Source organism: Fulmarus glacialis, unplaced genomic scaffold (genome assembly GCF_000690835.1).
Source record: "Fulmarus glacialis isolate BGI_N327 unplaced genomic scaffold, ASM69083v1 scaffold18021, whole genome shotgun sequence".
Classification (NCBI taxonomy): Eukaryota; Metazoa; Chordata; class Aves; order Procellariiformes; family Procellariidae; genus Fulmarus; species Fulmarus glacialis.
Window position 1 is genome coordinate 1 of NW_009192325.1, and position 16,882 is coordinate 16,882.

The 16,882-nt window shown below is 43.5% G+C and overlaps 1 protein-coding gene across 1 annotated transcript in view; it reads left to right on the forward strand.

Annotated features, from left to right (window-relative positions):
• Nucleotides 1-5,264: 5,264 nt before the first annotated feature.
• The window catches only part of LOC104083535 (CMP-N-acetylneuraminate-beta-1,4-galactoside alpha-2,3-sialyltransferase), a gene marked incomplete at its 5' end in the record, with an annotated part of 59,988 nt that continues 48,370 nt past the window's right edge, over nt 5,265-16,882 (forward strand). The window contains 2 exons of the mRNA XM_009587041.1: nt 5,265-5,328; nt 13,582-13,677. Of these exons, the coding sequence (XP_009585336.1) occupies nt 5,265-5,328; nt 13,582-13,677 (160 nt within the window). The remainder of the gene's footprint in view (nt 5,329-13,581; nt 13,678-16,882) is intronic.

Consider the following 16,882-nt stretch of genomic DNA (forward strand, 5'->3'; position numbering starts at 1 on the left):
GGGGTGAGCGAGCAGCTGCGTGGGGTTTATTTGCTGGCTGGGGTTAAACCATGACAATCACCTTATAGCCTTTGACTTGAAGGAGCCGTGTAAAAGCCACATATTTTTACTGTTGGAAGAAGTTCACTTGCCTAATACCTCAACTAGAATTAAACAGCACAAACGTTCCTCCCTATATAAAACATATGTATGTACACTATGTTCTTATGCTTACCATATGGATGGTTTCAGGTAAGCAGAACCACTGCATTACAATTTGCCCTGTCTGATGTGAACTGTTGGAGCTAACACAACTGAAAAATGGGCTGCCGGTGAGCTGCTGCTGAGATGCGTGCCACTCCCAGGATAGCTAACATCTGTAGCCCTAAGGATGGTGGAGGAAGGAGGAGGAAGGATTTAGTATTGATAACGTCTGCCTTGAATCTCATGAGGGTGAATAGCAGGAGCAGTACACAAGAAGCGATATTGCTGTTGGGTTTACTCAGCCTTCAAGCAGTTACCAAAACTGTGGCCACTGAATGGCTGTTGGATGATCTGCATGAGACGAGTTTGGTATTTGGATTCAGTTTCCACTGGGAAGTTTGTATTTCACAAAACATGCAGCTAATTAGCACCTGCTGGGCTGCCTGTTTGGCAGCTGGGAAGAGGCCAAAGATTAAATACTTTTCAAAGACGAATTCACCTTTTATCCATACTGGTTAGGGGAGGAGAGTGACAGGGAAGAAGTGCATGGTTTTGCCCGAGCTGTTCTGCTCCTGCCTGCTCAGCATGTCTGAAGGATTCCATGGAGAGTGCAAGGTAACCATGGTACAGTGCTGCCAGCTCTCATTGTCCAGGGTAAACATGACGTAGAGCTGGTGGATCTGCAGGAGCCGTCTCTGTGCCAGCAATAAATGGCAGCTAATAAGTTCTGCTTGGTCTGAGCTGACCTTCCATGGAGCCCTGCAGGTCTCTGCACCGTGCTCCCCATGGTTCATGTTTCTGGGCATATGATGCTGAGACATGTCTGCTGGGTTGATTTGCTGGCGTTCTGCATTGAACAAAAGTAGCTGAAACTTTTCCAGACTGGAAATGGCCCTCAAAGAGTTAGAGACCTGCTTGGATGGGGATGTGTCTGAGCTAATGAATTCTGTTACACCTGAGCTGGCTGTGTGCCTGGGCCCTGGAAGTAAGAGATGAGTGCACGCATACCTGTTGCTTGTAACAGGAAGGATTTTTTTCCTTTGTAGTACTCAGAACATGTATACTCAGGCCCCTCGTGCCCCTCCTTGGTGCACAGGTATACAAGGCAGAGCACACCCACCACTATGTCTGTTCTTCTCACTTACCGAGTAAGACAGAAGTTGTGCCTGGGCTAGCATTGTGTCTGCATCCATGCCATGGTTTCTTCACAACTTGGGTAAACCATCGGGCGGGAGGGGGATCAAAACAAATTGTTTGCATAGCTGTTGCCCTAATAAAACAATCTTTCTTTTAAGCATGGGTTCATGTTAAAGCAAGGGTCGTACGCAGCTGGTGCCTTTTAAAAAAAACCAGAAAATAAAATCGATGGATGGATGGAGAAATCTGACAGTTATCAGGAACAAAATGTGCTCCCCTGATACACTGATCTTGGGTTGCTGTGTTCTTTGTTCTTTGCTGTGTTCAATGCAAGTAAGTCCCAATCACGAGCTCTATCCCTCTCCCTTAAGAATATGCCTACCTCAGAGAAACTCACTTCCCTGTGTGCCAGGTGTTCCCACTGGAACCCACCCCAATGGAGCGGTTCTGTGGCCAAGGTGCAGCATACCAGGGCTGCTACTGATCAGATTTGCTACTAAATCAGGTTTAGTATAAGTTGTTTAGAAGTTTAGCATCAATATGTATGACATCCAGACTGGTTTGGTAGCCTTCCTGCCACTGTTCTGTAGAACAGTGTTGGTTTTTTTTTATCTGCCCAGAAGCTACTGCATGAAGATAGAATGTGTCAGTTATTGCCTAGATCATGGGGATACCGATCATGTTGTACATACACTGGTGCAGTCTCAGTGGCTCAGGTCTTGAAGATTTGGCCTTTCTTTTATCCTTGCAAAACTTGCTTTCTTGCTTTCAGTCCTTGACAGATCAGTACTGAGCCAGCGGCTGTGCACAAATCCTGTTACTTGAAACAGGAAGGAATTTTTCTTTGTAGCATTTGTAACATGTACTTGTACCCATTATTATCACTCAGTACATAGGTATATAAGGCAGACTATGCTCATCACCCTTTCAATTTCTCTCTTACCCTGAAGAAAGCATGCTCCATCAATTAACTTTACATAATGCACCTGCTTTCCTGGTGCCTGATTTTCTTTAGTAATAGTCTGGAGATGAACACTGCTTTGTGTCCTGCAGGTCGCTATCTGTGATAGTAGTCTTTGCAGTGGTGATTTCAAGTGACCCTCCACCTTGACCCAGCTGTGGTAAAAGATCCTGCCAGTGGTTCCCTGTTGTAGGTATCTTCATTGTCTTGTGGAATGTTGCAGATCAGCCACAGGAGCATATCTGCTGATCCTTAAAACCTTGCCCCAAGAAGATACAGAAGCTCCTTCTGAAGGAGGTCTTGTTCTTCCATCCTGGTGCCAGTGAGCAAGGTGCCAAATGCAAGTATCCACCTCAGCAGCAGTGTAGTGTCCATCTTCTGGTAGAGATCCAGCTCAATCAAAAAGATCTAGTGCCTCTCCCCTGCCCAGCCATTAGCTTTTCCTGTTAGTGCTTGTGGCTCCTGCTCCTGGTTTCCAATGAGGGTGCTAGACTAGACGAATGGACACTGAGGGCATCTGTGCCACCTTCATTCCGGCTGCAAGTCAACACTTGGCAGTGAAGTCCTTCATCTTTTATTGAGCTTCATTCAGCAGTTTTGAATGATAACACTGTGATTTGTGCCACTTCCAAACTTGTTGGATGCCATGTGTTGTTGGACTGTGGGGGCTGCTGAAGAAGATATCTCCCATTTGGCTATTCATAATCTGTACTGAATGTCCTATATTGTTGTTTGGTTTGTTTGTGTTTTCTCTCTGGATCATGGGAATGGGGAGCATCCCGATCCCAAATGCTGCCATATCCAGTCCTAAAGTAGTCGTATTTCATTCCTGAGCATTCACTATGAAGGCATTACTAATTAGCTGGCAAGATGAGAAAAACAGAATTGTCTGAGTGCATTAGTCAACTGTATTTCTTTAATGTGCTTTTTAATATAGTATAATGGACGGCCTCCAAATAGGGCAGGGTGTTGACTTGTGGGTGGTAGAGCAAACCTGGCATAAGAAAAACTTGGTAGATGGGAGGTTGCAGCCCTTGACATGCAATCCTTTGATCTCTTTTCTGAGAATGTGCAAAAACAACCACAGTACCATATACTGTCCAGTAAAAGTCAATGTATGAGACAGGCCAAGGACAGGATTGTGGCATGGTGCCATTAGAGGTCACAACAACCTACTGCTGTTGCAGCAGACTTAGGGAAATAGCATTCCTGTTGGAGAGGGAGCCTGCTGCCAGTGCGTCAAAAGAAATTCTTCAGATGAAGGAAAATTAAACAAAAACATTATTTTGTTAGCAAAGTAAGTTGCTTTTACCCTACATATTCCCTCTTTCCTTACTCCACTCCAAAATACGATCTTCTGAAAGTTCCCAGTTCCCAGCTTGTAATGGCTGGCAGGGGCTGTCAGTAATGCCAGGTCAAAAACTTCCCCAAATCTAAAAGTAACCATCAGAGTTTTCTGTTTATTGCCTTTGTTTGTCTGCCTTGTGTGTCTCACCAGCTTGTTGTCAGGTTCAAAGCTGTTTGGCACGTGGGCTGCCTCAAGCTTGTGTGTTTGTCCCACACTCTTGTCCTGTAGTTTCTGCGGAGGGATATAGTAAATAAGAACAGAACTCTTCATTTCAAAGGGACTCCCCTAACTGTGCTGATTGCAGTAAGAAGTGTCTATAAGGAAAACGATTTAAGATTGTAAACAATCACTTGATGTCAGTTGTCTTAATGTTCCTGTGTCGTTTTTAATCTTTTGTAAAGAAATGAGACTTATTTATTCCTTTTGACTGGTTGTTTTCTAAGAACTTTTGAACTAGTTGACTGATATATTTAAGGGAAGGATATGATAGATATTTACAATCTCCCAAGGGAAGTGGAAGGGAACTAATTGTTCACAATCTTTTCTAGTATAAATGAAGCTCACAGAAGCCGTATTCAAAATCAGGAAAGGGAAGTGATTGAAAGTCCATATGGATCCAGGAGGATTCTGAGTTCGTGGAAGAGAAATCAATGAGCGTTGCCAGATACATTGAAGCTATACATGGCACATGAAATCCCTGACTTGAAAACGGTTAAATGGTAGAAGAGAATTTCAGGCCACAGTCAGAGTCAGGATTTGGAGACAGATGGACTTTTTGTCGGACCAGTACAACCATTCTGAAGTTACTGGTGCATTTGTAAATCCAGACTAGCCAAAGTATTGTTGCTTCTTGGCCCTGGATGGGTCATGGTAAAGGAGTTTGGACCTTTATGGGGGAGAGAGGTAGAAAAATTAGGGACAAAGGACAAAATCTAGAAGGAAGCAGACTCAAAAATTTCCATAGTCAATAGAATTATTTATGTGTAATCATTGTGCTTCTACAATTTAATACATTTAATTTGTGTGTGTGTCTATGCTTGCATAACTTACATCATCTGGTTGCTGCAGTGTTCACTGGGTATCAGTGTAGGTTGTGGTTCCATGGGCATTTCTTTAAGCAACTATGATGGTTTCATTGGATTCTGCCATGAAGAAAGCCAGACCGAGGAACTGAACCTAAACTAAAAGTAACCCAGGAAAATAAAAAGCATTAGTTTTAACCTGGTTCTGTTCCTACTTCCAGTTCACGGCTCAGCTGCATAAAAGCTTCTCTGAAAGCAAGCATTGACAGTGATACTGGCTTTTTCATGTCTGAAGTGTTTGTGAAACTGCAGTCTCAGGGAAGTGGGTATGAAACCACTGCCTTAAACTGTACTGTGTTTGTTCCCTGTCACTCTCTCTGTGCAAGGCATTTGCACACTGCATCAGAATTTGGCATGTAACATGTCTTTGCAGCCAGTGTGTGAAGGTCATTGTCCAGAGAAAATAGGAATATGCAAGTTAAAGTGTTTATTCCTAATGTGAACCTTATTTCAGTTCCTCCAAGTAACTGCTTCAGATGCTTTACATCACTTTCGTTTTCATTTCCATTAGAAGTGAGAACTTGTTCCTAATGTCTTCTTCCTTTCTCCCCAGATAATCTGATCAAAGCCATCCTGTCAGCAACCAAAGATTACCGTCTAACTCCAGCTCTTGACAGGTAAGATGAGACCTTTTAGAATAGACAGAGTAGAAATGATTATTTTCCACATGTCCTAAATAAATTTTGCTAGATATTTTTGCCAGAAATTATTGCCAGTAAATTTGGCTGTGCTTTGGAGGTAGATCAGGAGCTGGAAACTGAGTCCTCTTTCCAGTAAATCTGTAAACTCTGGAGACCTCTGTTAAGTCAAACATGAGTGGAAAAAAGCATTTACCTTTTGACTATTTCCTTATCTTTTGTTTCATATGGTGTTACAATACACCCTCTTGCCCCTTTTTCAAATAAGTAAATAGCAGGTTTTCAATAAACACATTATTCTTTTTCAGCCTTTCTGACAAAGCAACAGGATCACAAGAAACTCTTACAGGGAAAGAAGGGACTGGCTGGTTTTAACAATGTTTCACTAACACCTTAATCTTAAAGCAGAAATGTGTGATTGTGTTGGCCAAGCCTGTGCCAGGACGTGACAGCAGTCTCCTGGGTCCTGTGGTATTTAAATTGATGCCTTTAGAAGAAGGTCCTTTGATTCTTCAGTCCTATTGTAGAGGTTGCTTCTGAAACTCACTGGCATGTTTACAATCAGCTTTCCAATGATAGTCCTTTAGTCTTTCCTACCCTTGCTTTTCTGTCATTCCTTCTCTTTGCCCTGCAGTTTTGGTTTAGTGCCTGGATTAGAGGTAGTTTCTTTCAGAAGCTGCCAGAGGTTTTCACTGGGACATGATCTCTTTTCAAAGTCCTGGTACTACTTCTTTCCAAGCAGTGGTACTTCCTTGAACCTGGGCCAACCACACAGTTCCTGCTTTCTAAACACATTGGTTTTATTTCCTAGCCCAGCTCCCCTTCTGCCCGCTTTTCCATGACAAAGTTCATAAGCTTTTTCAGCCTTTCTGTAGGTCTCCGCATCTCTCGTGTTGATTGTAGAGCTTGCCCGCTGTAGTTGGACTTGGGAGTTACTCTCTATGTGAAAGTTTATTCTTAGTTTTTTGCAATCTGTGTGCTAATTTAGGTTGCTTTGAAGTTTGCCTTGCCTCACAGCAGTACCGGATAGGGTTAGCCTTCAGAGTTTGGATTAATTTGAGAAATGGTGTCCAGAAGGCAAAATATTTTACAAATTACCTTCTTAGAGATTTTGCACACAACTGAGTCTCACCCATCTGGGGTTTATCTCAGCTCTGGTTGGAGAGTTAAGATTTTAATCTGTTGAAAAATCCACATATACACTCTTTCAGAAGGTTGCTCATTGGAAGTTAGTGTTAATGAAAGAGGGCAGTTGGAAGATTCTTGCAGTGGAGGTTAATGTAATTGTGACCCTTGCTGCTCACCTGTTTTTTGAGGAGTGGAATGTTTCAGGTTTTTTAAGTCATTTTGCAGGAGGTTGTGAAATGTAGCCACTCTAGCATGAGCTGCTCGCTTTGGGTTTATATTCTTTGTGATGGGTTTGGTACAGAGATAGGAAAGACCTAACACTCAAGCCTTCATGAAACTTATGCAAAGTCCCTGAGATCTCAACTATGAATGAGACCCAAGGAACAGGCTAGAAATGTATTTCTGTAGCATTGCAGTAACAAGGTTTGGTGGTGTGTATGCTTGTAAACACACAGATATCTTGGGGAAGTACTGTTTTCTTGGGAATTTTTGTGATAAATGCAAAGCAGTAGATGTTGGTTGTGTATTACATATGCCTCACAGTCAAAAGCCTCCCAGAGCCCTTCCAAGTGAGCAGGTCTTAGGAAAGATAAAAATTGAAGCTGATGTGCGAGAAAGGGACAAGAAAGGCTTGGGATAGCAAGATGCAAAGTGGGAGCCTAAAGTGGTAAGTGGATGGAGTTGCAACAGAAGGGTTATTACGAGAGAGCACTTGGGTACTGTAGGAGGTGTTAAAGCTACTGCAGCGCTGCTCTTGGAAACCTGCTTGGTGAGTAGGGCATAGATGAAGACTTGGGTATGCTTCCAGAAATGTTCTTCAGCCGTGATCGTCAATGATTTACAGTTCTGGCAGCAATGAGTATCTGCCATTTTGGATTCCAGAAGACCTCATGGAGCAGACTGATGAGGGAAGGCTGGCTACTTTCTCATCTTGTCTCAAGCTCAAAGCAGAGCCCAACAGTTCGTCTCTGTGGCAGCTCCAGTGTGCTGGGAGCAGGGCCTTGAGGTTCGGCTCACTCCCTTCTGCTCACTGGTCAAGGAGAAAGTCCAGACCTCTCCCTTTTGCTCACTACCTTGGAGCAACTGGAGAGGGCCTGACTTAAGGGACCTTTAAAGGTCCCTTCCAACCCAAACCATTCTATGATTCTATGATTAAGGGCTGAAAAAATGCTTTATTGTGAAAGAGTTAGATAAGAGAGCTAAACTCTGTGAGGTACAAGGGGTCAGACTTAGGAGATCTTGTGAACTCTTCCACTTGTAGGCTCTCAGAAGTCTAGTGGGCTGATTCTAGCGGTAGGGAAGAAGCTCCAGGTTCACCTTTTCTTCAGGATGGAGTTACACCAACATCTTCTCTGTTGGCAAAGCCAGTCTAAGAAGCTATATTTGCTGCTGCTGCTGCCTGCTCTCAGACTGTAGCTCCTTACTTCTCCTTGTGCTGCTGCTGTTGTTTTAAGAGGGACTTAAAGTGGGTCACTGAAACGATTCCAGTTTAAAAGTTCGTCTCTTAACGCGGGTCATTCCAGTGACCTCACTTACAGAGCTCCCCTCCCACTGAAGAGTTGCGTTGGCGCAGTGCTGCAATGGCAGCAGGAGAGGCAGAGGGCTGGGGATGGGTGGGGAGGGTGAGCGCTGCCGAGCCTATTGAAGCAAGTGTTCATGTAACCACACGCTGAATGCAGCTTTCCCGGGGGAAGGGTGGGAGAGGCAGCAGAGGTGAGGTCAGAGCAGTGCGTGAGAACATAGGAAGGAAAGAGGGGATTGGAGTTGAGTGGTGGGGTATCTACACCAAGCCTTTGGTCTTGTCCCCACACAAGCTTCTCCATTTCTGTCCTCCTTCACAAAGCTGTCCCTTGAGATGTTACCTTCACTTGCTTCCCATAAGCCCTGGAAAGGAACTTGTTTGTTTGATTATCCCTATGCCAAAAGGGCATCCTGATGCACCTTTCCTGACATAATGTACTGACGTGGTGCTGAAACGAGGCAAACTTGATCCTTCCGGGTATGCATACACCTTTCATCATCCCCAAGCAGCTTTGCCAACTCACTCCAACTAATCCCTCCATTGTGAGTAGAGTTGTGTTAATAACTAGCAGCAGCTCGAGGGCATGTGAACAAATGCTATAGTTCACGCCTGTAACAAAGTGATGCTGTGCTTTCTTAGGTTTCTTCGTGACTCCTTATTATGGCACCTTTGTGTTGAACTGCCTATAGTAACCTGCTTCTGCGCTAGGGCAGGAGGTAGGTAAAGCTGCAGTTGTGTTTGTGAGGGTAGTTGCAACTCAGCTCTGAGCTTTTCTGGAAAGATTGGAGATCCAGGGGACATTCTTTAGAATCAGTGTCCTTTTCCTTCAGAGCTGGCATGTCTTTCTCCCCAGCGCAGATGCTGGTGGGCCTCATCTTTGACACTTCAGAGTTCTCTTGTCCTCTGTTGGCTTTTCCAGGCCCATTTATATCACTGGTATTTTCACTGCTTGCTTTAGTAACTCCTCCAGTGACCTGCTCCTCCTTCTGCAAATCGATCAGGGCTTGGTTTCTAGTTCCATGGCTCTTCTGCTGGCTGGACTTCAATGGATTTTGGGGTTAAATCTCTGCGGTGATGACCTGTAAATTTCCTATGAAAAGACAGAAATACAAAAACCTGACTGACCCTTTTGTATTGCCTCCAGGTGGTAATGGAGGAAAACTGAGAGTTTGAGCTTATAACTAACACCGTCTTTACTAATGCAGTATATAAGCTACAAGTGAGGAAGGAATTTGATAGAGCAGGAAAAGGGATGTGTGTGTCCCTCTGGCTCAGGTTGATAGCACCAGTTTAAGTAGCAGCAGCCAGATCAAACCAGAATATGCTAAGCCTCCTTAAGCACCAGTTACCCTAAAGATGTGTTTTTAAATTATTCTGTTATATCTTTCCTCAAAGCCTTTAGTTCCAAAGTTGCGTAAAGGAAGGCTTTGTGGTTTTTCTCCCCTGACAAATGCCTAAAGGGCTTTGATAAGAGAGGAAGAGGAAGTAGCAATTGCTACAATGCATACATGTGTTTACAGTGCTATATTGTTCAAGAAGATCTGTGTGAATCCCGGTTTTGGTGTAGATGAACTCAACCTCTGAGCACCTGTGTCAAGAGGCTGTACATCTGGCTGCAGCTCCCAGCTTAGGGCTTTAGGGAAAGGCTGTCTCGTGTGGAAAGTCCATGACCCTTCTTCATACCACCCTGGTAGCAAAACTGGAACCTGGGCTGTGTCCGATGTGTTCAGTCCTTCAGCTCTTCTGGAAAAGAAATACAGCTTTGACATACTGTGTAAACAAACAAAAAGGTGTTTGCACACTTCTTTGTGGAGAAGTAATTGAGCTGTAACTGATGCTGCTTGCACAGTGTGTTTCTTCAGCCAGAAACTTGCCTGGAGCCAGCAGTGACTTTGCAGGCTTCCCATGCTCAGGCACTGTCAGTCAGTGCTGGCTGTGAAGGAGCCCAGCTATGCTAGTGCCAAGTGTCCAAACTTCTGGTTGGGATGTGAGGTGCCTGACATCCCTGCTGAATGCTTCCCTTTCACAGTGCCATCAGGGTGGCCCTGCAATCTTCTCACTGTCCCACAATGTGGTTGCCAAAGTTGGTGAGACCAAGCCAGCTCACCTTTCTGCCTGTCTTGATCAAAACAGTCCTGGCTGCCCAGACTTGATGTACACACCTGATGTGTAGAACCCAGGCAAAGTCCAGGACTCACCATATCTTCATCATGTGCACCTGAAGAAAGCAATCTGCACCTGAGTACTGCCTTCTGAGTGTGCAACAGAAACTTCCAGCTTTGCAATGAGAGTGGGCAAAGTGCTTTTTGAAAGAAATTTAAGAAAAAGCTGCTAGAAGATCAAAAATTAGACCTTAGCGTCAAAAAAATACTAATGAAAAATCTTATCTGTGGACTTAAGGAAAAAGGAGGACATATTTAAATATGTCGAGACCACCAGAGTATAAGAGTCGTTCAGACATGAAGCTGGGCAGAGGTCAGTTATGATGAGTAAAGGCAGAACCATTCAGTTAAGTATTTGTTTCATTTATTTGGGTAAAGGTAGAATGATGATGTCCCATTTTACAGCAACAATTAAATACTTTCTGTATTTTTATTAGTAACTATGAGGATGTTAAATGACAATTATATGTCTCTTGAAATCAGAAAGCATTGAAGAGTATTCAAAGAGTTAAATAAAGAGTTCTTTTTGTTATTACTGTTTGCTTTTTAACTGTTCTTGGAATGATGGATAGAACAGCAAATGTTGTGCCATTCCTGGAGAAGTATGGGAGATGACAAAGAGGTGGCTGTAAGTTGATTAGCTCAGTTTTGTAGGAAAAATCTTGGAAAGTTAGATCTGGAACAGAGCTAGGATGGCAGCATAATTGATGTCAGTTATCTTGGATTTTGTGGAAATCAAATCTTGTCATGTAGATGAAGGTGGGTTTTTTTTTTTTTAGATTAACTAGAAGCTTGATTGATAAAGGTAACCTTTTTAAGATAGGCATTAGTTATTTGTCTCAGTCCATTATATTTTGATAGTACACAATACTATTGTAGGCATATCCTTTTTAGGAATGGGATATGTCACAGAGCTTTAAAAAGTTACTGTCAGGGTTGAGAATTAATCCTTTAGTGACACTTCAAGTGTAATCCTGCTGGCAGATGTTCGCAGTGGTTAAGACCGGTCTGTAGGAAATGTAAAATTACACTAGGAAAATTTGCTAGAGCCAAAGACTGGGAAAGTAGGGAGTCGGAGGACTGGGTCAGTCTAGACCTTTTTGTAGGGCCCTTTTCTGAGCAGTCCTTTACTGGAGCCAAATCGAAAGTCAGGCATCTCAGAGGTGACAACAGATCATACTTACAAGATGAGGATTACAGTCTGCAAACCAATGACTATAAAAAGAGCATTGGAGTGATGTACATAAAACTTCTGTGTAAAAGGGACCCTGCTTTGAGCAGCATTAGCTCCGCATGCTGGTCTTCCAGAGTCAGTGCTTCGGAGATTTGGGGAGAAGTTGAAAATGGTTCAGAGAGGTAGTGCAAATGTGACTCAAGATCTAGGAGAGCTGCCATACTGTAAGAGATGTGATGAGCTCAGTCAGGTTTATATGGTCAAGAAAAAATTAAGAATGGGCTTTGATCAGTCTACAAGTGCTGTGTGGGAACAGGGCCATGAAGAGAGGCTGCTGGAACGGCTTTGGCTGGTGGAACTGGTTCTTTTATCTCATGTGTAGCAGCTCATGCTCACCGGTCTGACCTGTAACTGGTTATCCATCTAGAAGCAGATGTTTACACACAGTAAGTGGATCACATGCAGATGTGGAAAGGACTGCTGACAGTAGATGGTGCTTTAATTTTGCAGAAGAGGGAAGAATGCGATTAAGTGGTTTGAGGCTGAAACAAACACATCTGTATTCAAAATTGGTAAGAGCTAGCGTCCTAACAGTAAGTGGGAAAGTGATAGAGGGGAGTGGCTACAGCTTGCAGCCTTTGGATTTCAGCGTGGTATTCTTCTTCAAAACATAAAATTAAGAAAAGTCATGGCTCAGAGACAACTGGGTAGAGAAATAACAGTATTTCACCCGGCAGTCTGTTGTTTAAGAGGTCGAACTTTCTTATCATAATCATCAAAAGAGCGTATTCTCATATGAAATTTCACTTGGCCAGAAACTGAACTATGTCATTTTTCCCTCCTGCAGCACGTTTTCCTTAAAGGTTTTGACAAAGCCGTTACCATCTTTGTCACTCGGTTGGGTGTACTTGGGGCTGACTCTTTCTCTTCCCACCTTGACACAATATACTGCCTGAACCAGATCTTGCCTCTACTTTCTACTTGTTGCCAGAACTGTATTTTTTTTTTCTGTGCCGTTGTCTATAAAGTTCTTTCTCTGTTGTGATTTGATTGTCACAAACATCCACACTTCTTCAGCCCTTAGGGACACGAGCACTGGGCTAATATGCCCATCTTATTAAGGAGGTTTTTTTCTTTTGGAAAGGCTGGGATCTGCAGTGAGACTTTATCTGGGGTGGGGAAGCTGTTCCTGAGCGTTTCTTGGTTCTGTTAATTCTGCGCATATCTCCAACTAATGGCTCTGTCAGCAGGGTAACCCGCAGTGGTTTAGCTGAGTCTTTCAGTGCGCTCCAGCCCTGCTCTGCAAAGACGGACCCCACAGAAGCAGAGCTTTCCTCACGCTGGCTCTTCTGATCACTGCAAGGACAGCCTAGAAGAGACCAGTCGACTGTGCCTGGGACTAGGAAGGCCGCCTGCTCCAAACAACTGATTGCCTTGGACCCTTTCCGAAAAAGGCTCTGCAGACACGTATTCCTTCAGTGAACTACCAGAGATGGAGGCACATTGCCAGAAGAGCCAGCTGCGTTTGGGATTAGATGGCTGGAAAGAAGTCCTCTCTCTGTCTTCAAAACGAAATCACTTTTTAACATCTGCGGCAGAGAGTTCTCGTGACTCGCAGTTCCACGAGAAACCATTCTCTTCCTTCTTTTTCCTGTTTCTTTCTTAATTATGGTTATTTTCCTTTCCCTTCCTCACCCATTGTGTCTCTGTATATGTTTCCTACTGGACAGGATTGTTAGGGGGTCCTTTTTCCATCCATTTAGTGTTTTTCTCTTGAAGTCTCATGATAACTGCAGCAATTTTGCACTCAGCAAGGTGAGCACACCCCAGATAACCTGGCAAGATCTGCCTGCACTCAGAAAATTGCTTGGAGAGAGGACTTCCTCACTAAGCCTTTGGTTTATTGTTATTTCAGTGCTAAATGAATAATGAGAAGGTTTAAGTAAACAGATGGGTTTGATTCAAGCCCATCATACCAGGGGTGTGGGGGGAGAGGAGCTGCTTGTCCTGACAGCTCATTTCATTAGGCCACACGTGGTGTGAGGTGTTGAAAGCAGTTTATCACGTGTAATGCCTGGGCATGATGGGGTGAGCTGGGGATCAAGTATATCTCTGTTCTCCCCTTAATTCTTAATATTCCAAAAGGTTTCCTGTAGTTCTCAGATAGGTGCAAACTAAATATGCCTAGCTCGGTGTGTTTGAAGTTGTGTTACAAAAATCACCTCTTTCCTCTGTTTCTTCCACAGTCTCAGCTGCCGGCGTTGTATTATTGTGGGAAATGGTGGAGTACTTGCAAATAAGTCATTGGGGTTAAAAATTGATGACTATGATGTTGTTGTCAGGTGAGTCTTTGGCATCACCATTTTCTTGTCATATATTCAGTTTCTGTATCAGTTCACATGCTATGCAGGCAAACGTTAAACCTACACTAGTGACAATATCAATTTGTGTGGAAGCATTAGCTAATATGGAGGGGTAAAAAACCCAAGAGTATATAAATGTTTGTTATAAACTGTGATCACATCAAAGGGTGAAGGCACTCCTCAAGCATTCCATTTTCCACAGCTGTTTGGGAATGTGGTTTCTCCTGTGATCCCACTTCAACCTTCTCTTCATAGCTCATTTCTAAAAGCTGCTGCTTTTGTGATGCCCTTAGGTGGTGAAGCAGTAAAACGTACTGTTAGGTCTGCTCCCAGATATATCTATATCCCCTAGGTAGCTCAGGGAAGTATTATTGGTCACACATGTGTAGCATTCCTCGGGACCTACACTTCACAGTTAGGATGGGAAGAACTAAGAATGGTGCAGCATAGGGTCTCAGGAAGCAGTAAGCCTCTGTGAGTGAGGACCCAGTAATGATTAAACACCTGTAGGTGCGCCCTAGAAACTGTGAATACTTAGCCTCTGTTTCACTGTGGATGATGATGTTGAATAAGGGAGCAGAAGCAGAGTGGTGTATGAGTGAAAATGACCGCAGTCGAAGTTAGGACTTCTTGCTTTCGCTGAGGACCTGGATCATCGCCATCTCAGAATGCTTGAAAAACGTGCTGATATGTGAAATCACAGGTCTAGTCATAACTCTTAGTAATAAATCTGTCAAGTCAGGGAGGTGTTCTGGGTGACTGGAGATTAACAAGCATAATACCTGTACTAATGGAGAGTGAGAGAGAGAGTGTGTGTAGGAGGAGGGGGGGGACGTGCTCCAGGGAGCTACAGACCCATTAGTCTGACTTGAAAAAAGTGCAGAGCTTTATAGCAGGTTTTGAATCATGAGCAAGAAAATATTACGATGGTAAATAGGAAAAGTGGGATAAACTGCAGTGTAAGTTTATAAAACTGGTTTACCATAGTCTAAGCTGCTATTTTTTTTTTTCCTTAGTAAGATAACTGATTTCATATTAAAGGGAACGTAACTGATATCTCTCTGAACTTCAGTCAACCATGAGACATGGTGGCAAATAGCAAATTCTTAGCTAAGGTGGAAGAAAGAAAAGGATTAGTAAAAGAATTTGAGGCATAGAGAACGTATCATTTAGCATGGTCTCCTTTCTCTCCCATGCGCTAGTAATGGGCACATGAGGGAAGAATAGAATATACATAGAGTAATAAATACCCTTTAATTCTGGACAAGAAGACCAAGAATCTCTCTTTCAGTCCTTTGTTCCTGTGAACAGTTCCCTGCTTCCCCGACGGTGCTCTGGACACAGGGATGACTGTTCAGAACAGGATGAAACTTTTACAGCCCTTCTCATAATTCATCCCACTATCAGTTGCTAGTGAAGAGCTCTTACTGCTCATCATAGTCTGGTGACTTGCAGTTATTTGAGATGAATTAAAATTCAGTTATAGCCTCTTCTTGTTCAAAAAGTAGCAAGAAAACAGTTTCAATCCATCTGGACTAAGCCACCCACTAAGATTTACATCAGAAAGTCCACTATTTAATTTCCAAATGAAAAGTTGAACCTTTTCTCTCCACATCAGTAAATCTAAGTCAGTTTGCAAGCTGAGAGTATAAGAGGGCAGCTAAGCACCTGTGCTGTTTGTGGGATGGATAAAGGAGAAAAAAGTCAACTGTAAAGGTTAAATGAAGCCAGGTGCTTGGATGTGGGACTGAGGAGGTGAGAGCAGACTACTTCTTAAATGTATCCAACTGCTTCCTTTACTCCTGGGGAAGTCCCTTGTGTATAGCATCCTTTTTCATGGATTGCAAAACTCCTTTGAAGGATCAGATTTGGGACCTGGGAGGTGAATTTTAAGGGAAAAAAATGTGGTAGATTTGTGAACAAAGGAGTGATCCAGAAGTATGTGGAGTTTTTTGTGCATTGTGTGTTACCATGTGAGGATCACTAATTGCAGCAAGAAATTTTGATCTTGTGGTGAAGAGAGTTAGATCAGCTTTGACAGTTCTAAAACAGCTTGGAGTGAGTTAGTTACTGGTTTTTTTTTTTAACTGGATATTATCAGATTTCAGTGCAGACGTTATTCCCGGCTGTCACTCTGTTTACCTGGCAGCAGCTTCTTGCAGCAGTCAGTTGTCAGTGCTCTGAAATGCCTCCTTAGAATAGATTGCAGACAGGGGAAAAACAAGTATGTGTCAGAAATTCCTGGTTAGAATGAGATAGGGATTCACCTGATGATGATACTTTAGTGATATTTGGGAGGGTCTTCATGGTACCTAGGTTAGGAGTTAGTGTCTCTAAGCTCCCTGTGTCATCAGTGGATACAGAGACAGAAAAACACTCTGAAACTTCTTCTGGAGAAAACTGCCTTTCCATGGGCAGTACAAGGAGGCCTGGCATCCTAACTGAGGTTTTCTAAGATTTAGCTGTGTTTATAATCACCAGCGTGTCCTGCCTGAGAAAGGGTTCAAACTGTGTAGCATGCGCCTTCGTGAACACAGGTTGTGGCTGCCAGAACTTTTCCTGCTCGATTGCCTGCGCTGCCCCTGGGGCACTGACCGTGGGGCTGACAGTGCTGGCTCGTTAGCAGGACTCCATCACTATGACTCCGTCAGCAACTCACATTCTGGCCCTTTGCTGGAGACCTGAGTTCATTTTACTCGGGAAAATGGTTTGTTTTGTTTCCTGTCTAGATGCAAAGTAGGGGTCCCAAGTTTTGGGAGCTTTAACAAGGTAAGCAGCCAAACAGCAAACCCAGCAGCTGGGGGTGGGGAAAACCCTGCCAAAGAGCTACACATTGACATTTGAAACAACTGCAGATGCTGACCTTCCCCTCAACTTCAAGAAGACAGATGAAAATGTGTATAACTAGCTTTCTTTACACAGTACTTCGTTGTATTTATCTCTGTTACCTTTAGGGCCACGTGCTTTTGCGTTATGTAGGCTCATCTACCCCAAAGAGGCGCAATGCCTTGAAGTTTAAATAACATCCATAGCAAAAGTGAGTGATGTGTGAACACAACAGAGGAAACAGTTCCGTCAGCAACAGAGGAAAAAGCAAGGGATCAGGCTGGCTGGGAGCACTGTTTTTGCAGGCAGACAGGTCTAGATACTGCAAAGTCAGGGTACAAAGCGAGGCTTTATAAAC